Source organism: Helianthus annuus, chromosome 12 (assembly GCF_002127325.2).
Source record: "Helianthus annuus cultivar XRQ/B chromosome 12, HanXRQr2.0-SUNRISE, whole genome shotgun sequence".
NCBI classification, from domain to species: Eukaryota; Viridiplantae; Streptophyta; class Magnoliopsida; order Asterales; family Asteraceae; genus Helianthus; species Helianthus annuus.
Window position 1 is genome coordinate 56,768,222 of NC_035444.2, and position 25,275 is coordinate 56,793,496.

Sequence of the window (25,275 nt, forward strand, 5' to 3'; positions counted from 1 at the left end):
TTGGTAATTCAAAAGGTTTTGAATTTATATCGATCATTATTGAGTTTAAGAAGTTTTAGGTTGAAATAAAACTAACTCAAACAAGTATGGTTCTATCAACCGTGTCGATCCTCAGGGTATTACACACATACAGTACACACATGACATGTTACAATGTGACACAACATAGCTCCACACTTGCTAGAAGTAGGCAGCCTCTAACATCTTGGCTTTCGCACCTATACTTTCGGCTTCTTGCTTCCCCAACATCGAGTATCCCCTCTCCTGAAACAAACAAACAAATAAACCAACTATTTCATAAAAGATTTTGAGCAAACTCACCCACCACACATAAGTAGTAACATTATATACCAACAAGCGCCATAAAAAGGGGGTTCCGCTCCTCTTCTTTAACTGCTTCTCAATCACTTCAATCGCTGCAGATACAACCACATCGGATTAACTTCTACTATTTAACAGTTAACACACACATCAACAACAAGTGGCCCATACCCTTTTTAGCATCTCCTGCATCAAGTAGCATAACATACCAAACTTCATTGAACACGTCAAGTTGTTCCCCGGAGGCACCAACCATCTTACAGCTTTCGGCATCAAAATCTGGACCAAGCAACTCTAACGCTCGAGTGAAATCACCTCTCCCATACTCGTATGCGGCTTCTGCAAGCTAAAACAAAATAATAACAATCATCATTCCTTCTCATTCTTACAAGAATAACTTCACAGGGAAGTTTTTACGAAAACAAACCGTGAGTCCTTTCTGCATTAGCTTCCGCTTCTTCGGATTCATCGTAGAAACCCTGTATAGGTGGAACTAGACATTCAGAATGTAATATAATTTAATCTAATTTTAGAAAACGGAAACGACTTTTCTAACTTTGATTCTAAGCCTTCGAGTAAGTCTCGAGCCTCCGATGACTTCCCGGTACAAGCTAAGGCCCATAATATCAACAAATCAAGGTGCCACTCAAGATACCAAAACGCCTGATAAAGATATAAGACCAGGTATAGGTATAAAAATTATTTTCCGACATCCAAAACTTTGTTTAGTTAACAAGATCGACGAAAACATAACTAACTCACTCGATCTGATAGATAACCTGCTAACATCTTCAAATAGTCCTCGAAGAAATGGATTCTGCCTCTTACATGAACCCGTAATAACAATCCAACTGCATTCAAGTATACCTAAAGCCACAAAAAAAGCGATTGGAAATGGCGTAGAAGGAATAAAAAGGTTAAAAACCGAAACCCTATGCAAAAAGAGAAGGGTAAAAACCTCTACGGGAGAGGCGTCGATTCTGTCCAACTCTTTCCAGATACGATTTTCATAAATTTCGCACACTTTTTCAAAGGGGGCGTTACCTTCTAAGTAACACAGAGCAACATGCCACCAATTGTGAGTGTTCCTACACATTAATATAAGTTTTAATAAAGCTAAGAATAACATACTTTTGATCATCCATAATGCCTACAGAAGTTTTTAGGTTATAAACTTATAATAAAATAGATGACAGTCACTCTAAATTAAAAATATATAAATAAATAAAAACCCTTGCATAAATTTGTATGAATCCAAATGTCCAACAACCTTCGTTGTCAATATGCTTACATGAATGACGATAAAGGACCCCAAGATTTTGAACAATCTTCCATAAATTCCACTGCTTCCTTAAAACGACACTCATATTGGTAAACATGGCACAACTGCAAAAGATACGAGAACAAATAACTAAAAAAACTCCAACTCGATTAAAAAATTACTGCAGGAATTGCAAACTCCCCGATCTTTTTTTTTTTTTTGAATTTTAAATATAATGAATGTAGCATATATATACACGAGGGATTACAAAAGGACACTACTAAAATTATGATCTAATACTTGTAAACAAAGCGATTCGCATGTAAAAAAAGATGAATGTAGCATGGATACTAAATCACTATTAAAATATGTGCCTTCTACAGGGGGCAAAAAATGGCTCACCGCATGTTGCGACCATGGATCTTCCTTGTTGATTTGAAAGCCCTTTTTGGCGGCTTTCTCAGCATCTTCCATTCGTCCAAGCTCTAATAGAGGAAACGCAAGCATTCCGTATACAAAATCTTGCTGATTATTTGAAGGAAGTACCTAGAGACCATTTCGAAGAGATAAAACAAGTATCTATCTTGAGTCAAGCAAACTGTTGAGGGAGAGAAGTTGAAAGTAAACCTGTTGAACGAGTTGCAAAGATAGATCCGCTCGACCCATGTAAAAGCATAGAACTTGCGCCCTCTTCAAAGATACTAAATCCTTTGGAAACTCTTTCAACAGCTACACGCAGACAGAAGCATTAATATTTAATTTAAGCAAGCAAATGTATGAGATAAGGCGTAAGCGTTGAACAAACCTTGGAGTGCAACTCAACAGCCACTTCATCATCCCTATTTGGTGACAGCATACAGTTGATTGTTTCAAAAACTGCTTTTTCATAAGGAGTTGCCTTCTCCTATAGCAAGCATAAAAAGGCAACAAACTTTCCTTATTTAGGGTATAATAATGACATTTTAAATCTAATCAACTTCCCTTTGCTTATGGAACAGACACAAATGGAGTCAAGTCAGTCATATAAAGATAGTTACTTTTATCTATCTCTGACATCTAGGGGTGTTCAAAAAGCATGCGGCTCGAGGCTCACTCTAAAAAGCTCGTTGGCGGACACAAGAAGTATTTGTTGGGGGTGCAGATAAGTGGTTCAAGCATATTTTTAAGGGGTGCGGTCCGGGTTTTTTGGCTAAAAAATACACTAATTTTTTTTCAAGGGGTGCGCCCGCCCGCCCACCCTGGGCTCTACCTAGGTCCGCCCAACCAGGGTGCTCAGCTCATGGCTCAGCTAGATGGCTCGTATGTATGTGTGTGTGTATATATATAATTTAGAAATGTGTGTTAATTTTTTTTATTTTTGTTTTTCAAGCACCAATATTTATAAAAAAAATAACGAGCCGCCACGATTAGGCTCATAAACAAGCTGAGCCGAGCTGGACTGGGCTGGTTTAAGTTTAAGCTAGAGCCCAGCAGCTCGGCTCGATTACAGCCCTGTATGATTAAAGACATAAGGGTGTACGGTGTGGTGATCGGTAAAGGGTGGCAAACCCCTTTACCGAGTGGTAAACACCACCGCCAACAAGTGTTTAATCACCAAAGTTTGCCAAATCGGTGGGGGCATGCCGAATCGGTAAGGGGAGGAAGGAAAGAGAGAGGGGGTGTGTGGATGGGTTCCATTCCATCTCTCAACCAATCATATTTTTTCCTTTTTTTTTAAAAAAAAAAGTTTACCACTTTATCAAATGTCTAAACCATTGTCAACACTTTTCACCAAAGTTTAAACACTTTTCACTGATTGACATGGCGCGCTCTTATTGGTCGGTTTTTTAGTTTACCACTCCAAAGTGTTTAACACTCCTTACACCCTAAGATTGTACCAGATTGGAGGTGGCGGCATGAACAAGTGAAGGAACTCGAGATGGGTCATGAGAAGAGCAAAAAAGGGCAGCCAAAATGTTTGCAAGCACACAATTTGGATCAGCATCAACTGCTTCCATTATCACATCCCTTTTTCTTCCATAGCTCAGAACCTGAAACAACCACAAAATCAATTTCCATCATCATTAAACCATATCCATAATAAATAATAATATAATAATACCTGGTGATAATAGGAGTTGATTGAAGAGATGCAAGAGGAGGAGGAGGCGGTGTTAACCTCGTAACCCCATCTGTCCAACATCATCGTATCACTGTAATTTGAAGACTACGATGAAAGATAGATATCAATTATGTTTCTAAGCCTAATTTAGGTGACACCTTTGGACGCATTAAATACCTCTACGATAGAAATTCGTTTTAATAATGACAATTTATTTGGAATAATGAATTTTAATAATCCCAACTATTGTCCGTTGGCTGACAACAGTTTTAACTTTAAAAATTCTCATTGGCGGTCTTCTTTTCACATATTGGCCTTTAATGGACCCTGACTAAGGGCATGTTTGACTAAGCTTTTTCAACCAACTTATTGACTTAATCAAAAAGCCAATAAGGAGTTTTAGTGTTTGGCTAACATAAAAGTCTTTTTTAAAATGACTTTTTGAAAAGAAGGAAAAAGAGTTTTTGAAAAGTTAACATATTGTGACTTCTTGATCAACTTATAACTTTTCAAACATCAAATTACCGAATTACCCCTTATTTTAACACCCATATATGAAAGAATGTCCCTTTTAGTCATTTTACATCAATAAGCTAAACCAAACACTTTTTAAAAAACAACTTATTGACTTTTCCTACCCCATAAGCTCATCCAAACACATTTTTTAAAAACTCATTTTCAAAAAGTCATAAGTCAATAAGTCCTTTTCCCAAAAGTCATTTTTAACTTAAATAAGCTTAGCCAAACATGCCCTAACAGAATCCTAATGTTGTTAGTCTCTGATCGCCGTAAAAACGTTTTTGGCCGGAAAACTTAACCTTTTCGAGTCAAACCTCTTTGTAACCTTATTATGCACATTTAGGAACTTTTTCTAGTAAAAAGTCTCAATTGTTAAGGTCGCCGGAAAAACTAATTTTTCGTCGAAAATTTTCTTTTTGGCTGGAAAACTCAAATTTTTCGTCCCAAACCTATTTATAACCATGGATCGGACCTTTAGAAACCTTTTTCCGACCAATTTATTTTTTATTCTTTTTCAACTAACAACAACTAACATCAATTAATATTAATCAAGGGATTGTATGCAATAATTATTTTTGTTAAATAAACTTGTGTGAGCTTAAGGGTGGAAGGTATGGTTGCGGTGAGTGTGATCGGGGAGGGGGGTTGCCGAGCGGGGAATGATTGCCGGTGGTGGATCGGTGAGTGGGGAGTAAGAGAGAAGGGGTATGGACGGTGAGTATTAATTGTTTTGGTTCCACATTGTTCATTCGGTTCATCACTTTGTCTTGGTGTTTGTTCATGCAAATGATGAATCCTATGATTCCCTTAATTGTTTTGGTATATGCACACAAGAGAATATTTCTTTTACATATTACATAATACATAAAGTAATCAAAATTAATTAGAAAACAAAAACCGTTCGGTACTGATTGATAATTCCTCAAATAATACAAATGCGGTTGTAAAACGAACGTTCAACCGATTTGCAATGACGTTTTTTTCCATGCTATGTGTTGTACAATCATTAACTTGGTTGTGCAAGTCGGACTCGACGTACAAGAAATTTGATATTAAAAGAAACTTCAAAAATTATGTTAGATGATTTTCTAGTACTAGTAAAAGACGACATCATTTATATATATCCATTTTCTTAGGTTTGAATCAGGACACGCCTACTATGTGTAATTTGAGTTGTAAAATGTTTGAAAACGCTATACAGCTAAAACCGATTTTAGAAATGTTTGTTTTTGATAATCCTGCCATTTGTGGCTGGGTTTTCAAGTGAGGCTGATCAATTATTGAACAAATAATGGATATGTCTAGAGTTTTTTTATTCGGAGTTAACTTTTTGTCAGGAATTCTTTCGTACTTCACCAACAATTTTTAACGTGTAACAAATTATTATTTATGAATTTAAAATTTGACATGTTAACAAAAATCATAACATTGACGAAAGAGAAGTTTATCAATAATTTAAAGAGGTGCATCTTTTAGTTACTTGTCCCACCGCATTAAACCTATGTTTTAATGTTACTAGGTTTTGAAACTTTCACTGATAGCATAACTTTCGATTTAAAGCTGCACGAAGAAGATGTCCATTTTGCAAGAAAAACAAAGGACCATTTTAACCAATGTTTGTTTGATATATATCTATCAATATATGATTCCACATCAAACATAAATCATACTTTGAGAAAGCAAAATAGTAAAAGGGTATAGCATCCCAAGTAGCCAGATTGGAAGGTATAGTGGAACAAATTTTTTATCCACTATGACTATCAACGAACTTTGAAAATTTTGAAATTTCGGCTTGGTGGAAAAAAGAATTCCAATTTCTGATTCTAGCCACTATGGTCCGTTATTTACTAACCGTTGGTATAACGGATATAACATATACCAAGAAAGGTTCTTCCCACTTTCCAATGAAGCATTCGCTTATAATGAAGCACAATAGTTCTTGCAAAGATTAAACACTAAACAACGACGGCGATTAAACATACAAAATATTTTGTAATCGCAATTTCTATGTTTTTTTGTAATGAATTAATGTTTGTGTAATTTCTAAAATAATAATAACAATGAAAGATGAATTTTTATTTTGTTTATTTTATGCAATGTTTTATAAACCGTTTTTTAAATTAAACTGAATTAGGCTAAAAAATGGTTTAACCGGTTGAATCAGGTTGTATCGAGCGGTTCAATCGGGTTGACTAGTTAACTCTTTAATTTTATAAATTACAACATCAACTCAAAAGTTAATCCAACAAATACATGATTACATATTAAAAGATAATCCAAAAGTTAATCCATAATAAAAAAAATAATCCAAAAGATAATTGAAAATCATTCAATTTTCCAACAAGCTCTTTTAAATGAAAGTGTACAATATGTTTAAGTCATTTGAGTGTTGAGGCCATGTTTGGATGAACTTATTTTATCTCCTTATGACTTATTGACTTTTTGAAAAAGGAGTTTTGTGAAATGGTGTTTGGGTAATAAGGTGAAAAGGAGCTTTTTAGACATTGAAAAAGAGAAATGAAAAAATCACTTGGTTGTGACTTTTCGAAAAAGGAGATAAGGATATTAAAAAGTCAATAAGGAGAAATGGAAAGCTTAAATAAATCAAGTTCATGATCGCATAAAAGATGAAATTCACTATTATTGCTATCTTCATCAACTAGACGATAACTATTTTCGTTTCATTCAATAATAAGAAGTTTTAGTTACAAATAATTATAATATATAAAAATTACTTAAGATAAGTAACATATATAATAAAAATAAGTAACAACCCAAACTAAAATAACCTTGGGCCGGTACCGGTATTACGTTTCAAAGCGATATACTGGATTTTACCGCCGGTACAAACCTTATGCCGTTTCACTTATTTACCGGGGTGTTTCGTACTGGATTTACATCTGGAAACGGTAATACCGGTATAACCAGCCGATATTTACCGGTTTTTAAAACACTAATTTTATGTATTGATAACTAGCAATAACACCCACGCGCGTTGCGGCGCGGTACATCGCAAACATCAAATGGATTAGTCCAAACGTTATGTGATGCTTTAACCATACAAAAACACGCGTTTCGACGTATCCGATTGAACTCAATGTAACCTATATAAGCATTGTAATTGGATCAAACATAAAGTAAATCAAATATACCGTACAATCATAACGTATTATATGTGACCTGATTCATACATAGAAAACGTAGCGGGTATAACGGAAAAGATGACACGTATAACCAAAAGAGATGAATTAGAGCTTTAGTATAAATGGAAAAAAAAAAGAAAACCATAATTTGACTCCACTCAGTTACAAACAAAATTTACAAAACATCACCTAACTCGTTTCCAAAAAAAAATTACGTCGAAACATATACCAACTCAAATTAAACCGAAACTTACATAAAAATATGCACATAAAAATGTTTTTTTTAAACGAAAACGTATTATATTTGACCTGACTCGTTTCTAGAAAAAGTTTATGTCGACACGTAGAGCATAACGAATTAATACCGGCACGTCCATAATAATATGCACGTGAAAAAAATAGTTTTTCTTAAGTAGAGGAGGTATAATGGTAAACTCAAAACAAATTATTAGTACAAAACTTTATAGGTCAATAACGTTTGTAAAATTGTGCTAAGTAGCACTAATGCCAAACCATTGCCAGCGAACACCAACATCAGAAGAGCTTGTCAAAATAAAATAAATAAAAGGGTAAAAAATAACACCGAACAAAAACATACGTAAAATTGTTGAACCACGCACGCCCGTTGCGACGTGTTAATGCGATGAAATTAGACAGAAACGTAAAACGTATAACAGAATAACTAAGTTGATTTAAGATTCGCGGGTTGCGACGAACTTGTCAAACGGATTAAAATAGATGCGTTGCGATTAGTCTGTCAAACGTAAAAAAACAGACAAAAAAACGTTGAACCAAAGTTGAAAATGAAAAACTTGTGAAAAATGAAAAGTATTGTCACCAAAGTTGAAAATTAAAAAATGTTGAGCTTAAATTGACTAGTTGAAAAGCTTAGGGTTAAAAATAAAAAAGTCAAAGGAGTTAGAAGTGAAAAATGCAAAATTTTTTTGAAAAACTCCCCGTTCATATGTTACAACCACACAAAAAAATATAATTGTTGCTAATTTATAGTTTTTAAATTTTATTGAGAAAACAATGTAGGGTGGGTTATCCACCATCTAATAAAAAAATTAAGGTCCTACCGGGAGTCGAACCCAGGTCGCTGGATTCAAAGTCCAGAGTGCTAACCACTACACCATAGAACCAGCTGTGTTTTTCTAGTACTGTTTCCGCTATTAAAATGAGTGAAATGAAACCAAAAAACAAAAAAAAAATGCACCAGCCGGGAATCGAACCCGGGTCTGTACCGTGGCAGGGTACTATTCTACCACTAGACCACTGGTGCCGGATGGAATTTTCTTTCTAATATTTATACTTGTTAGGATGTTGGTTTTTTTTTGTTATTTCTAATTTCATTTCACAGGCACTGTTAACGTAAAAGGGTGGTTTAAACTTTAAAAACACATGGAAAAGGCAAGGTAAAGAAAATTATGTTTTTTTTTTTTAAACACATAGTAGGATTATTCGTGTTTCTCGTTTTTTTTTGTTTCAAATGTTGTGGAGAAATAGACAAAAAAATGTATCATTTTAAATATATTTACCAAATGGGTATTTTAGAACAAATTATAATTATTCTTTTGTTTTATTGTGTTTTTTTTTTTTTTTTGCCTTTTTTTTGTTTACCAGAGAGATGGTCCCTAGCATTTTAAATGGTCAATAATGGCCTTTTTGTTTTTCTGTTTTTTTTTTTTTTTTTTAATTTATGAAGACAAGTGGTTGTTAGTCTAGACTCTAGAGTCAATAAAGTGGGAAAAAAAACTTGTGGTTAACTGGTTACCAACTCCAACTTTCAGAAATGGTTTATTTCCATACTTGAATATGAACTAGATGTTATTCTCCCTCCACCCATTAAATTTTACTTTTTGTGTTTTCAACAAAACTCTGGTTCATAATTTCATTTATAGATGAACAAAACATGTTCCTTGCCCAACTTAAATTAGAAAGCAAAAAAACACAGGATTTTGAATTTTCAAAACAATAAATAAAAAATCCTTGTTTAATAAAATTTAGAAAAACAAAAAGACAAGTTTCTTAGTGCAGTTGTATCCACCAAATATGAGTGTAAAATTAGTGAAATTGGTGGGGCCATCATATCATATCTCACTTAATTGGTGTATGGTTTCTTGCTGGTGGACTTTCTTTCTTTCTCAATACATATATTTTATATATAGAGAGAGGGGGGCTAGTGGGTGTGGAGGAGGGTAATCATTTGGGTATGATCCGTCACGTAGGTGGCCACGTCATCGGGTGTGAGGGATGAGCCCTAAGAGATGGGCCAAGGGTGTGGTAATGAGCCCTTTATATATACGTACTTTTATATATACATACATACGTATGTACGTACGTACGTATGTATGGGATAAGAAATCAATGGGCCCGTCACGAACGTTAACGGAGGGACGATGGGGACGGACCTAGGGGTGGTGCGGACGCCCCTGGGTGGGACGTCCCCCACACCCACTAGCCTAAGGGTCTGTTTGGTATGACGTAATGGAATGGATGATGGAATGGAATAGACGAGGTAATGGAATGAACGAGGTAATGGAATGTATCATTACCATTCCATGTCTTGTTTGGTTACCATGTGAGAATGAAATGAATCATTACTTTGTGTTGTTTGGTAGAAAGAATAGACGGAGGAATAAATTGGTGGTGAGTGACGGCAGTCGGTGGTGGTGGATGGTGATAGGTGGCGTTAGGAGCAGTGGTCAGGGGTGGTGGCAACGGCGGTGGGGTGGTGGTTGGGGCGGAGGTAGGTGGCGGCGACGACAATGGTGGTGGGTGATGTCGATGGTGGTGGTTGGTGGTTGAGGTGGGTGGCGGGTGACGACGGAGGTAGGGGTGGGTGGCGGCTGTGGCGGGGGTGGTGGCAGGTGACAGCGGGGGCGGAGGTGTCGACGGTGGGAGACAGCAAGGGCAGAGGTGGGTGGTGGCGGGTGGTGGCGGGTGGCGATGATGGGTGGTGGCGGGTGACGACTGGGGTGGTGGTGGTGGCGGCGAAAGTGGGTGACGGTGGCGGTGGGTGGCGGCGACAATAGTCACGAAGACGGTTGTGTCGGTAGTGGTGTCGCCCGTAGGTGGCGACGGAGGTGGTGTCGTGTGACGGCGGAGGTGAATGACGGTGGTGGGTTATTAAAAATGATGATGATAATAATAATAATAATAATAATAATAATAATAATAATAATAATAATAATAATAATAATAATAATAATAATAATATATTTATTCCATTTCTTGAAGGAATGGAAAAAAAACACCACACTATAAAGGAATGAAAATTTTTATATTTGGAAGGTTTACTTTTCTTGTGGAATGCCCCATTCCATTACCACATGTTTATCAAACATGTTTTTTTTTTTATTCCATCGGAATGATCCATTCCATTCCGCTTTCTATTCATTCATACCAAACGCTCCCTAAGTTTGAATATTCTTCAGCTTCTGGAAAGGTTTACTTAATTTAGCAAAAGGCATTAAATGTCTGTCAGTAGGAGCAGATTTTTTTGTCTGTTTTGTTCTACATGATTAGCCAGCCAGCCTTTAAGGCGGTGCCTCTCTGAATCACAACCGGTTAGACTTTGAACAAACTGAGGATTAAGCTTGACAACATCTATCTTCTAGAGAGACAGAGAGAGTGAGAAAGATGGAAGCTTTTCTTCCCTTGCTTTGTCTTTTACTCATGTATCCCTACCGGTCTTCCTCACTGCCCATGTGCACCAGCTTGAGTGAGTCTCTTTTCACACACTTATGCACACAAACAGACACTAGTATTTATATATATACATATATATATAATATGATGACATGACTGATGTGTACATACATGTAAATGGATAAGGGGCACCTGTGATTGCAAAGGAGGCTCTGTCCTTTTGTCCATACAAAGGGAGAGTGTGTTGTGACTCAACCAAAGACTCACAACTGCAGATGCAGTTTCAAGCTATGAACATCTCTCATCCTAATTGCGCTTCTCTGATCAAATCAATTCTTTGTGCTGTAAGCTCCATACACTACACTCCATAGCAGTGGCGAAGCTTGAGATTTCTGACGATGGGGGTTGAAAACGTATATACCCAAAAATTTCTATAGAACTATAGAACCAGAGGGTCGAACACATATATTACACTACTGAGCAAAAAGCCCCCCCCAACAATAGCTGCGCCCCTGCTCCATAGTTTGTTACTCTTTCATAGAAACTTGTCTTGTTTAACAAGTCTCTTGCGACATGAATAAGCCAAGTGTTAAACATGAATACAACTCGTTTAGCTACTTGTCTATACCACAATTGTATGTCTTATATACCAAGTAGAAGAAATTATGGATCCTAGCCTCCTAGTTTTATTTATTTTTTAAAAAGTAAAAAAATCGTGTAGGAGTAGTAGTAGTAGTAGTGTACTTTTTAGTGAACAGGTCTAATCCTGTTTTATACTGGTGACATATTGCCAACCCTTATAACCCCCCACTAGTGTTCTAATTGTAGTTTTCCAAAAAAGAAAAGTGTACGGTTTTATGCAATATAACATCTCTTAAGGCTTTTGGCATAAACAATGATTTCAATTGTCATTATGTGATTTTAAACCATGATGTAAAGTATAGCAGGAGCTTTTTTCTTATTAATATGACAGACCAACAACTTGTTAAATTTTCAGACATGTGATCAGTTCTCAGAAAGCCTATTCAAAGTTGAATCACAGATTCGTTCCGTTCCAGTTCTTTGCGACTCTCGTAACTCACGAGATTCCTCACTATCAAAACAATCTGCAACTAGTTTCTGTGCAGATGTATGGGACACATGCCAAAATGTCTCCATGAAAAATTCTCCCTTTGCCCCGTCACTACAAGGTGCTGCCGGATTGCCACAAAACACCTCATCAAAGCTCACCGCTCTCTGGCAATCAAGAAACGACTTCTGTACCGCATTTGGTGGTGGACAAGATGATAATAAGTGTTTCAATGGGCGGCCAGTCGAGCTTAACTCAACCGAAACCTCGGTTCCTCCAAAAGGCCTATGCCTTGAAAGGCTTGGAGATAAAGGGTATATCAATATGGCTGCTCATCCAGATGGATCAGACCGCGCCTTCTTCTCAGACCTGCCGGGAAAAATATGGCTAGCAACGATTCCTACACACGGTTCTGGAGAACCACTGGGTATAGATGAATCAACCCCTTTTGTAGATTTAACTGATCAAATCAAATTCGATACCGTGTTTGGGTTGATGGGGATAGCATTTCATCCAAAGTTTGCCGAAAACGGGCGTTTCTTTGCTTCCTTCAATTGTGACAAAGAAACGTCCACCACATGTTCAGGGCGGTGTGGTTGTAACTCAGATGTTGGTTGTGATCCTTCCAAAATAGACGCGGATCACCCATGCCGGTATCATAATGTTGTAGCGGAGTACACTGTTAACGGGACATCATCAGAGCCTGCAAAGGTACTAAAAAACTGATACTGTTATGAGTGTTATCCAGTTCTGAAACATGAAGTGATTTCTAATATGTTTGTAGGCAACAAAAGGGAAACCTACAGAGGTGAGAAGGATATTAACGATCGGGCTTCCGTTTACGAATAATCATGGTGGTCAGATTCTGTTTGGGCCTGATGACGGGTATCTGTATATAATGTTGGGAGATGGTGGTGGCAGAAATGGTCCTTTCGGGTTAGCTCAAAATAAGAAGTCTTTGCTTGGAAAGATCATTAGGGTGGATGTCGATACGATACCTAGTAAGCATTTGGTTTTACTTTAAAGCCTATGCTAGATTTACCTTTTAAATAATAATAAACAACATTCGTGTGTATATATACTCCAGAAGAAGCAGATGATCTGAATCTATGGGGAAATTATTCAATACCGCGTGACAATCCGTACTCTGAAGATGAAGAATTGTTGCCTGAGATATGGGCTCTAGGACTCAGAAATCCTTGGCGTTGTAGCTTTGACTCACTGAGGCCTTCTTACTTCCTCTGTACTGATGTTGGCCAGGTTCGTACAGTATGACTTTGTAGTTTTCATTTTCTTCAGGCTTATAAAGATTCAAAAGCATAGTTTAAAAACGCCTGAGGCGTGTGCCTCGAGGTGCCCAAAAAATGAGTATCAGGGGGTTATTTTGTACGTGCACCTTAGAGGGATGGGGCGCTAAGAAAAGTTGCGCCTCGGGGGGGTTGATGTTTGTTTTTATGCTTTTTGAGACACCTCGGGGCACTATTCCGTACTTTTAAACCTTGTTCAAAAGCATAGAAATTCATTGCTACAAAGATGTATACAAAACTTGATTGTGGTGATACACGTCAATTTCATTGATCAGGATCGTTACGAAGAGATTGATGTTATTACCAAGGGCGGAAACTATGGGTGGAGTATATATGAAGGCCACCTTCCTGTTGACTCTCAGCAATCTTCGAAAAACAATATTTCGGATTCGACTGATGTTATATTTCCAGCAATGGGTTATAACCACTATGATGTAAACAAGAAAGAGGGTTCTGCAGCAATAACAGGCGGTCGTTTTTATCGTTCCACTACTGATCCATGCATGTATGGCAGGTAAAACATATCAACGTTTTTCTACCTTTTTCTAATTGACTTGTAAAAGGTCAAAACATCTAACTACAAAGGGATTTTTAGTTACTTGTATGCAGATCTGTATTCCACTGCTTTATGGGCAGCTGCGGAAACTCCAACCGATAGCGGGAACTTCACCTCAACTTCAATCCCTTTCCGTTGTGCCCGTGATTCTCCAATAGAGTGCAAATCTGCGCCAAACACAAACTTGGCCGCTTTAGATTACATATACTCATTTGGAGAAGATAACAAGAAAGACGTATATATTCTGGCAAGCACGGGTGTGTACAGAGTAGTTCAACCAAGTCGTTGCAACTACAGTTGCACAAAGGAAAGTGGAACATCGGTACAAACTCCTACTTTTCCACCTTCTTCGAGCGGTAATCACCTGGAGTTTGTGATCTATATCTCTTTCATACTGGTCTTAGTAGGCTGTATGTTGTAAGTGTAGAAGCAAAGAGTATAATGGACCGTGTCTGGCATCATTTCAGTGTGGATGTGAAAACTACGTTACTTTGTTTTTTTTTCTTTTTGACTTGTTTAATAAGCAGGCATGATGATCTAGATTCCACATATTGTGAATTGTGACAGTTGAACCTCAGTGCATGAAATTTTGTACAAAAACAGTCAAATATGTTGTCACTTTGGTTTAAAATAGCGTGAGGCGCTCCGAAGGGTTTTGGTTCCAAACGCTTTAAGTGAGATGAGAGCTTCACGTATGCAAGGCGCTCAAAATATAAAAAATCTTTGTACATAGTTATCAAACACACTTAAAACACATAAAAACATGGTTAAAACATACATTGAAGTCGAAACACACTTGAAACATAAACATAAAAAAAAGTCTTTAATCAATAATCGATGCAGAAGAGTGAGGCGGCTGAATAGAAGAGGCCGCAATGGATTTTTGAGGATAAAGAACCCAAATCTGACATGATTAAAAGCTGATTTAGGATATTGGGCCCATATAAAACCCAAATCTGACCTGATTGGGCCTGAGGCGTCGCTTCACACACTTAGCGCTTCAGGTTTAAAGCGTCGCCTCAAAACGCTTGACGTGAAATAACGCTTCAAAGCAAAAAAAAAAAAAAAAAACGGTTTTCCTAACGCATCGCATCGGGCCTGAGGCGTCGCTTCACATACAGTATCATCACGCGATCCCAATTCAAACTGTAGACACAATATCAGATTATTGTATTAATTATAAGTGAATTGATTAATTTGAGGACTACAATTGTTTCTCTTTACAAGCAAACCAGTAGGCACCGTAACAAATGAATACCACTAAAGTATGCTCGGTAAGATCATAAACAGATTAATACACAAAAAATATACCATGTATGGAATTCATTTGTTATAAAAATCAAAAATCTTGAGTTCTGACCCAATTCACTTATCAGTCTTATCGACGACATTTTTCTCTATCGCTTCATCACACAGCTCAAGAGTCAGATCCAGGTTCCCGTCATGATAGTTCATATCCATAAAGAAATTGTATAACTCTCTATCGGCAACGAAACCCTTTTTCCTCATTTCCTCGAATATATTCTTGGCCTCTAGATGTTTTTTCCTCTTAATAAAACCTTTAATAAGAGCATTATAACCATTTACCGTAAGGTCATACCCCTTATCCACCATTTCTTTACGCAAAAACCATGCCTCTTTCATATTTCTCGCTTTGCAGTGGCCTCTTATTAGTATATTATACGTGTTGGCGTTTGGCGAAAGACCTTCGCTTATCATTTCCTTGTAGATTTCAGTTGTCGCATGCATATCACTTCGAATACAATACTGCTTCATAAGTGAATTGTAGGTGGTGGCGTTTGGCATGATACGTTTTTCCAACATCCATTTCAGCAGCCTCTTGCCATCTTCTAGCATTCCCGACACGCAAAATCCGTTCATTAAAACGTTGAACGTGACGACTGTCGGCTGAAGCCCTTTATCCAACATTTCACGGAGAAGCTCGTGAGCGTTAACCATGTCTCCGGCCTTGCAATAAGCATCCATTAGAGTCGTGTACGTAAATGTATCTGGATAAACGCCTGCCGCTTCCATATCGCCCACTAGCTTTACCGCTTGTACGATATTTCCAACTTTACAAAGACCGTTAACAAGTGAATTATACGTGCATATATTCAGTTCAAGACCCTTTGCACACATTTCACCGAGAAGTTCATTTGCTGTATCGATTTCCCCTTGTTTGCACAACCCGTCAACAAGTGCGGTATACGTGACGACATTCGGCGTGAGTCCCATACGAACCATCTGATTATGAAGCGTAAACGCGTCTTTCATCTGACCAGCCTTGCAATAACCATCGATAAGTACCGTACACGTGACTTCATCGACTTCCATTCCTCTACTAACCACTTCAACAAACAGATTGTGCGCTTCCGTTATATTTCCCGTTCGACAAATTCCCGCTATAATCGCAGTATACGTTACAAGGTCAGGAACAATGTTCTTGCCATGCATTTCATTCAAAAGCCTATACGCAGCAGTGATATTTCCCGCTTTGCAGAAACCGTCAATTAGCGTCGTATACACTACCTTATCCGGAACTAGTTTCCGGTATAACATCTCCCGTAAAACCTTCTCGGCTTCCGCCACTTTGCCAATCTGACACAAAAACAAAACCACACTGTTAAGCGTAAACACGTTTGGCTCGATTCCTCTTGTTTGCATTTCTTCGATAAGTTTCGGAACTTCGTGAAACTCTCCGATCCGACAGTAGCCGTTTATAACCGTGCTATAACTAATAGCATCAGACGTGTAGCCTCGTAACCTCATCTGGAAGAGTAAGTTATGAGCTTCTTTCACTTTCCCGATTCGACAAAGACTGTGCATCGTTATATTATGCGACACGGTATTCCAGTCAATCCCCTCTTTAGCGAATTCGGTAAAGACGTGCGGTGTTATCTTACACCCGTTCATATTCTCGGATAGCTTTGAGAGAAATAAATTGCATGACGCAACGGATATGACCACTCCGTAGTTTAACATCTTATACAATAACTTTTTCGCTCCGTCTAGTATTCCGACTTCGACGAGGACTTGGAAGAAAATATCAAAGACAAAGGGATTATTATTACTCCAATCTTTGTAAGTGTATATCAACTTCTCCATGAAAAGGGTAAACGGGAGGGTAGCATCTACGTTAGGTTTACTCCAGAAGTTGTGAATGAGTCTATAAGCCGTTTTTGGGTCCTTTGCAGCAACGGAAATTTGAATGATAATGCAACGAGCCTCGAGCGATGGAGCTCTACGTAAACACAGCCAGCTGAAAAGATTCAGAACTAACGTGTACTCGTTCTTTATGTCCATCAGAACCCAAATAAAGTGGTCGGGTTTGAACCTTGATTCGAATGGTTTTAGAATTCGTTCTATGGGCTCGAAACGGCGTTGCTTAATGGCGGTGCTTATGTTGTATACAAGTTGGGAATCTTTAATGGTGGGTTTTTTTGGCGAATAATCGGGAAAGGGCCTGACACTAGCTGAACCAAGTGACGAAAACTTATGTTTCGAATAATTTGCTATGTCAAGTGGAAGATGATAACGATAATATCTTGGGACGAAGATAGGAAACCTCTTCATATCTTAGCATGAAATGGCATTCCCGATTTCTACCTTTGATGCTGGCATTACCCTTCTCCATATAGAAAGGGTGAAGCATAAAGGATCTTCCTCAATACATCCCTGTTACAACAGCAATTGCACTATACATAAGCAAATCTTGATAGAATAGATTCTTGTTTAAAGTTAAATTAAGCAATCAATACTAAATAAACAGATAAATAAGTGTTACATAACATAACATAGCCCAAAAGGCCATATTTTTCTGGTGGCATTTCATCGAACAGGTGGTGGGTATTAACTGAAAAAACATAATCTGAGTGTTTAAGCGTTCAAATGGAGTACATAACATAACATAACATCATTGATAACTTATAAGATGAAGTTTGTATTCTGGGTTGGACTGACAACATCGTACTCAAGATCAAATATAAAGACAGAAATTTTAATACCTCTTGTAAGTGTAACCATAGTCACATAATTCGCTGGTCATGGCACGATTTTCGTTTTGGTTCGTCCGATCCAATTCGCGGTACGAACAGGATCCGGGTTCGCAAGGGATCGCGTTTCCGACGACCATAATGGCAACAATTCAAATGTAATAGAGAAGAAATGGTGGCTAATCGAAGCTTACCCGCTTGCTTGCTGGCTGATTGAACCCTCCCTGCTGAATCGTAGAATGAAAGAAAGAAGATCAGTCAGTCGGCTGTTTGTTTTTTAGGTTTAGAAGATAGATGGAGGAGCGAACAGGGAGATAGACAAGAGGAGACGGCTGCTTTAGTTTAGTTTGGTTGTTTTAGTTTTTTTTTTTTTTTGAACGGCAAATTTGGATCACTGACGGACCACTGAAGTATCATCGTGCCACCAGCAGAACTACCCGATCATATCCATCTCCACTAGGCAATAATGCCTATACACCAATTCAAGAGGAAACCCAATAAATCTGGGAAAACCCCCTTTGTGAGAATCGAACCCATGACCTAATGGTCATAAGCCTTATCCCACCACCAAAGTACCACTAGGCTATAATGCCATCTCAGTTACGTGGGCCTGTGACCCAAGTGGGGGCATTAAAGTTATAGGAGGGTCAAGAGCTAGGGGCCACTTTGGATCCGGGAGTTTGTGGAGGGAGCTATGCTGTGAGGTGTTTGTTTGGCCCATTAAGATTGATGGTGTCCAGAGATTGGCCTAGGAAGGTTTGGTGGTGCCTTGACTAGAGCCGTGATTCCAGCCCAGATGTGGCTAGGAAAGAAGCCCAGCTCAAATGTGGTGGGCTTAGGTGATCAGCAGAAGGTTGTTTTAGTTTTAATTTTAATTTTCATTTTAATTTTAATTTTACTTCTATTTTTATTTTAAATATACTAGAATTTAGACCCGTGTGATACACGGGTTTAAGGATATAAATTATATAACTTGATAATTTTGTATAAATCTTTTTGGCAATTTGCTTATATATACGAACAGGATAGATGACATATTCAGTTTTCTCAGTAAACTATCGTAAATATATGGTAGTCATACCAAATTTAACTATAACTAAAACTATTTCAATTAATAATTTTCAAACACATTTCTTTAGTTATGGGATTTTATTTGTCTTTCCAAATTATTTTGCATATTTCTATTTTTTAGCTCACGAAACACATCTTATAAATATATCTAATCATTTTTAATAAGCGATCCATTAGGCTATAGTGTGTGGTCATGACCCTCATGACCACCATGACCCTCTCCGTCAGCATCATGTTACACATCTCTAATCCATCATCCAAAACCACTACCCTAAGGTGTGGTTATGACTCAAACCACTATCCCCTTATTTATTATAATTTATTTTTGTCTATAGAAAAAGAAAAGAAAATCTTGGAAAATGGAAAAGAGGACCTTGATTGCCATGGTTTAATCCATGGGAACTATGGTGGATCAGGCAAGGGAGTGGTGTAACCTTCTATTCATGTTCCTACGTGTCGAATCATTTCCTGACCATGACCCCACACCCTTTAGCCTTAAAACAATTATACTCCCATCTTACTTTCCAATTTATTGTGGAGTTGCTAAGACACTATGAATCCACGTTTGCTTTCTGTTACTATTTTTTACATTGCTTTGCTTTGTTATGATTTGATTTTGATTATATTTCTGTTATATATAACTTTTATATATTATTTTAACTTTTTTATAAATATATTTTGATATTCTCAAATATAAAAACCATAATATCAGAGTACTAACATCTAGATGAAGTCACGGCCATAAACAAAGTTCTATGATTTGCTGCCTCCATAACCCAACAGGTTGTATGTATAAAATAATTTAGTTATAAAAAATTATGCATACATTATTAAATTATATAATTTTTATCCTTACATATGTTTATAAACTAATCCTTAAACTCTTATAATTCACAACAAAATTTTGAATGAAACTAATATCTAATGTAGACTAAAATAAACATGTTGTAACACTATATTCATAACTATAATTTTATAAAAGAGGATATTTTAAAATTACATGAGAAAAACAAAATAGGTTAAAATTTAATTATAAAAACTAAATGACAAAAATAAAAATAAAAACAACTGCTGCTTCAAGAGCTTTTAATTTAATAATTACGAAATACCAAAAAAGTTAAAACATCCAATAAAATAAAACAAATAAGAAATTATTAAAGTTTTAATGATAAAAAGTTATGATAAATAATAAAAATTTCATTTAAGGATACCATCAATCCAATAAGAAATTAAAAAAAAAAACTCGCTACTATTTTTTATAGATTAAAGTGAAAATATAAAATAAACTAAGATTGTATATAGATAAATGTGATATTAAAAGTTTTAGAGTTAATTGCCAAAATCATCCCTGAGGTTTGGGCACATTTGTCATTTTCGTCCAAAATGACACTTTTGTACCATTTTGCCCCCCACGTTTGTAACTTTTTGCCATTTTTATCCAAACCACTAACTTAGTTTATTTTTTCTGTTAAGTTAAAGGATATTTGGATGAAAATGGCAAATATAAACCACAGGACGAAAATGGCAAATATGCTCAAACTCTTTTTAATTTCTTTTATTTAGTTAATTTTGTTACATATATAATAAAAAAGAATATACATGCAATTTTTATACGAAAAAAATAAGAGTTTTGACACATATTTTTTTTATAAATTTTCATCCATCCACTAAGTTAATTTTTTTCTATTAAGGCGAAAGATGTTTTAAATTTTATAAATTAATTTTTTGTATCAAGGTTATTATATGTTGTCTTTTGTTCAATAGAACTTTGTTTTCTTTCTCTAAGTAACATGAATATTTCGATTATGTTTTTGAGAGTTTAACAAGAAAATAGCTCGTCGTGAAAAGTGTTTATCACAAAATATTAGATGGCATTATACTTACTATTTGGTGGGTAATTTTAAGGTTTGGTAACGGTACGTTGTTTGATGGGGGCACTGGCTTTTGTTTTTCGTTAGGAGCGAATTTAAAAGAGTAGAAGATGAATTAAAAACTTGGTACATATGATAATATTTGTTTATTTGACATTTTTCTATAAGGTCACAAGCATTTTAGTTTTATAAAAATTAGAGGTTTAAGTAGATTTATTTTTATAAAATTGATCTATATAAACAATTGGAAATTAATTTCTGTATTAATTTATAAAATTTAAAACATCATTCGCCTTAATAGAAAAAAATTAACTTAGTTAGTGGTTGGATGAAAATTTATAAAAAATATGTGAGAAAACTATTGTCTTTTTTATATAAAAATTGCATGTATATTCTTTTTTATTATATATGTGACAAAATTAACTAAATAAAAGAAATTAAAAAGAGTTTGAGCACATTTGCCATTTTCGTCCCTGTGGTTTATAGTTGCCATTTTCATCCAAATATCATTCAACTTAACAGAAAAAATAAACTAAGTTAGTTGTTTGGATGAAAATGGCAAAAAGTTACAAACGTGGGGGGCAAAATGGTATAAAAGTGTCATTTTGGACGAAAATGGCAAATGTGCTCAAACCTCAGGGACGATTTTGGCAATTAACTCAAAGTTTTAAATGTATTTAAAAACCAAAACAAATAAAAAATTAAATTTAACAAAAAAAAATTAGATTGTAGGAGGTGTTGCCATGTGGCATTAATTGTAGTCTTTTATTAGAATTTAGATATTAGATATTTAGATATATTATTATTAGCCAATGAATGGTAAAAGAAATTTAATCTATTTTTACTTAGCATAGTTAAATTATTTTGAGTTTTTTTTATTTACTCTATCTTATCTTTGTTGTTAATATGATTTTTATTTTTTTACCCAATATAGTTAAATTATTTTGAGTTTTTTTTACATACTCTCCTTTTTGCTGTTAACATGGTTTTCATGCCACGTGTTTTCTTCTTTTTCTAGATCAAACATATTTCTCCATCATCTTTCTCATTAGTTCCAGAATGTTTATTTTATCATAAAAAATCCACCACCTGCCCAACTCCGTCTGCATTTTGCAAAACATGGCTTCCGTAAGCCACTTCCTTCTTCAGAGGAAGTTATTATTTCCGTAAACCGTTGTATTTTCTTTTTATTACTAGAGCGTAACCTACTCATAATTTATCTGCAAAAGTTTTAAATCTTTTGAAGTATGGGCCCTAAGAGAAGCTAAAGACAAGCTGGAGAAGCGTGGTGAAGAGCTAACATGGAGATTAGACTTTTAAAAAACATTTGATGGTACATGTTTTATATGTCCAATAGAGATGAACATGTTAATAGTAATAAAAAAAAACTTATTTTCTAAACGTTTTATGTTACTTACATGTCGATCTTGAAGAAGGAAATGGACAAGAAATCATAAAGGTGTGGAATGCTATCCGAGAAATGTAAGGAAAATTGGGAAAGACGCACAATCAAATTATTCATGAGAAAGAAGCAGCAAAGTCGCTACGGAACAAGCTCTGTGTAATCAAAGAAGTACCAGTTATTGATAAAATGAAAGTGGAGTACTTAGAAAATCGTAATCATGAACGGGTGTGCACTAATGACCTTAACCACTCGACCAATGTTGATAGGCATTGGGGAAGGGCAAACAACAGCCGTCTTGCGGTATCGAGTTATTAGAAACATGCTTTGAAACTAAACACTTGGCAACTAAACGTTTTACATAACTGTGAACTCGCCAGCTTTATGTTGATACACTTTTTCTGCATGCTTGCAGGTTGATAGGTATTTGATGTGGGACTTGCACTATGGGGAGGTGGATTGGTCATGGGTCATGACTAGTGTAAAGACAAGGAGTATTGATTGTTTTTACATACTTTGGTTTTGAGTTTCTAAAACAACGAATTATGCTTCGCTGAACGTAAACATGTTTTAAACAAATGTTTTGAATTTTCTAATTACATTGAATGGGAATTTTTATTTATTGTATTATTGTTAGTTCAATGTGATTAGTGGCTGGATCCTGGTAAGTCACACGCCATGCGGTGAAGAAGATTGTTGAGTTGGAAGAATCACTTGCTAATACCTAGGGGGACTTCACGAGATCATTGAAAGATAGCTAAAGGGCCTTAATACACACACACACACACATAAACTGGTGGGTGGTGTGCAGACAATGGTGGTGGTGGTTAGGGAAGAGCTTTTTTTCCCAAATACCTGTACCGTACCGTACCTGTACCCGTACCATTTTAGGTATTTGGTACATATATCGGTACTCAGTTTTATATAGACCTTTAAAAGTTTTTTATATTATGTGTTATTTAGTGTTATGGTATTTATAGTACTTGTATTGATTTTACCTATACGGTACCCGTATCATATTGGTACTCGTACCAATTCTACATATTTGGCACCCGTACTATATTGGTACTCATGTCAAATTTACTTATTTAGTACCCCGTACAAGTGCTTAAAACTATATAAAAACAAAATGGTACCAAAGCGGGCACTGTATCGAAAATACCGTACCCGTACGGTACCTATATATTTGGTATACATTTTTGTTCAAATTCGATATCAGTATTTTCAGTACCGGTACGATACCAATCTCATCTCTAGTGGCGGTGGTGGTGGGAGGTGGACGGGATGATGGGTGGTGGTGGTGGACGGGGGTGGTGGACGGTGGTGATGGTGATGGAGGGTGGTGGTGTTTAATCTTCTACAAACCTTAGAAGATCTTAAAAGTGGTTGGTCAAAGTTTGCACCAACAAGAGCTCGCGAAAATGTATTTTAATGAAACATATTTGAAAAACAAACAGTCTGCAGATGGCAATGTCTACATGGAACAGACAGAAGAGCCTATGCAGATATTTTTTAGAAAAACAAACACCATCTTAAAATAAGATGTAGACAAAAACTAATGATTATTTAAGAACACACTAACATTGAAAAACCGGATTAGTGTACAGGAAAACAAAGACTCAACCGAAAATATAACTCAAGACAAATGTTTGACTCTCTATTTTAAACTTTATGATTAAGAAAGAAATTGTATCTTTAAGATTTAAAAGTTAGCATTTAGGAGAGATACATAGTGTTTTGACGTGTATACGGTCAACACTGTGCATAGGATAACAAGAATTCGTGCGTTAATCATAATAAATATGTTTAGAATACTTATGTATTATTGAAAAAGTATGTTTATAAGTTACAGTAATTTTTGGGTCATTGAAACGACAAAAATCAGCAAGTAGATCAACTTACGCGATTTCAACACGTAGCGCGTGTGCACGACATTTAATGCCATATCAGCAAAATACTAATATTTTGAGCAAAAAATAATTATTATAATTTATAAACTAATTTGTATTGAAATTTACGCGAGAAAACGAGAATTCTGACGCAAGAACAAGCTGGAACGGAGTTGTGCGCAGATAATGGTGTGCTGAAGAAGGATGGGCTTAGCTGATGGGCTTCAAAGTTCAAACCCACTCCACCAAAACTTAGGTATATAAACCCCTATATACCTCCACATCCTTCATTATTCACAAACATTTTATCTCTCTGCCTCATTTCTCTCTAACCTCTCTTTACATTCTCTCTCTAGAACACAAGATCCGTCGACCAGAAACCAGCCACCACACGGCGGAGCCGTGGCAACTGCAGCAGCCGACCACAGCGGCACATGCCGACGGCGGTTTTTCGGTGAACATTTCGGCGACCGTTTTCCGGCCAAAGGTACACTTTTTCTACTAATTTCGACGTTCCGAACACCATGGTGAGGTCCATTTTCTCTAATTCAGAGCGGTTTGTGCCGTAGAGAATTTGAAGAGAATCCGGCCAAATTCTGTCAAGTTTGTTTTCAAGTTTTCTCTTCATGTATGTCAAGATCTTGCTTTGAAGGAAGTTGGTATTGCTTATCCAAACTATGTCAAGATCTTGCATTTAAGAGCCTCCAACTTATTTATAGTTAACTTCAAGCCGCTTCCATATCGCCCACTAGCTTTACCGCTTGTACGATATTTCCAACTTTACAAAGACCGTTAACAAGTGAATTATACGTGCATACATTCAGTTCAAGACCCTTTTGTTGGTGCATACGTCTGTCGATTTCGTCTTTGTTCGAGTCTTAGATTAGTATTGAAAGATCAAGGCACAAAGTACGAGGAAAAAGTCAAAAATAGGTTTGAAGTTAATTTCGCACGAAATTACCAACTGGTAATTTCGCACGAAATTACTTGGTAATTTCGCACGAAATTGCTGATTTCGTGTGAAAGTAATTTCACTTGAACATGTTCATGCGAAATTAGCTTGCCTATATATAGGGCCTTGTAATTTCGTTTGTAGAAGTCTTAAATGTGTATTCTGGAGCC

The 25,275-nt window shown here is 36.4% G+C and overlaps 3 protein-coding genes and 2 non-coding genes across 6 annotated transcripts; 1 reads left to right on the forward strand and 4 right to left on the reverse strand.

Moving 5' to 3' along the window:
• LOC110895007 (tetratricopeptide repeat protein 38) lies at positions 1 to 3,854 on the reverse strand. Its single transcript, XM_022142262.2, has 13 exons — positions 3,684 to 3,854; positions 3,460 to 3,612; positions 2,388 to 2,486; positions 2,210 to 2,311; positions 1,985 to 2,128; positions 1,613 to 1,707; positions 1,280 to 1,409; positions 1,084 to 1,188; positions 878 to 984; positions 749 to 800; positions 493 to 667; positions 352 to 416; positions 1 to 264 (listed from the first exon to the last, which is right to left on the reverse strand). The coding sequence occupies exons 1-13, from the start codon at positions 3,765 to 3,767 to the stop codon at positions 181 to 183; spliced, it is 1,395 nt and encodes a 464-aa protein (XP_021997954.1). The 5' UTR covers positions 3,768 to 3,854; the 3' UTR covers positions 1 to 180.
• A 4,561-nt stretch (positions 3,855 to 8,415) lies between these two features.
• Positions 8,416 to 8,487, reverse strand: TRNAQ-UUG. Its single transcript has one exon. It is a non-coding gene; the product is annotated as a tRNA-Gln (tRNA).
• Positions 8,488 to 8,556: 69 nt separating this feature from the next.
• On the reverse strand, positions 8,557 to 8,627 carry TRNAG-GCC. The gene has a single exon. It is a non-coding gene; the product is annotated as a tRNA-Gly (tRNA).
• A 2,211-nt stretch (positions 8,628 to 10,838) lies between these two features.
• On the forward strand, positions 10,839 to 14,536 carry LOC110895009 (HIPL1 protein). The gene is made up of 7 exons (XM_022142266.2): positions 10,839 to 11,069; positions 11,183 to 11,340; positions 11,994 to 12,776; positions 12,850 to 13,066; positions 13,153 to 13,325; positions 13,648 to 13,886; positions 13,968 to 14,536. Exons 1-7 carry the CDS (start codon positions 10,988 to 10,990, stop codon positions 14,347 to 14,349), a joined length of 2,034 nt encoding a protein of 677 aa, XP_021997958.1. The 5' UTR covers positions 10,839 to 10,987; the 3' UTR covers positions 14,350 to 14,536.
• Positions 14,537 to 15,077: 541 nt separating this feature from the next.
• On the reverse strand, positions 15,078 to 18,271 carry LOC110895008 (pentatricopeptide repeat-containing protein At1g05670, mitochondrial). 2 transcript variants are annotated; one of them, XM_022142265.1, is made up of 2 exons: positions 18,115 to 18,271; positions 15,078 to 17,603 (listed from the first exon to the last, which is right to left on the reverse strand). In XM_022142265.1, exon 2 carries the CDS (start codon positions 17,499 to 17,501, stop codon positions 15,294 to 15,296), a length of 2,208 nt encoding a protein of 735 aa, XP_021997957.1. In that variant the 5' UTR covers positions 17,502 to 17,603; positions 18,115 to 18,271; the 3' UTR covers positions 15,078 to 15,293. The 2 variants fall into 2 exon arrangements, with proteins under 2 accessions (XP_021997957.1, XP_021997955.1); XM_022142263.1 differs by having other exon boundaries at positions 17,933 to 18,271.
• Between the last annotated feature and the right edge of the window lie 7,004 nt (positions 18,272 to 25,275).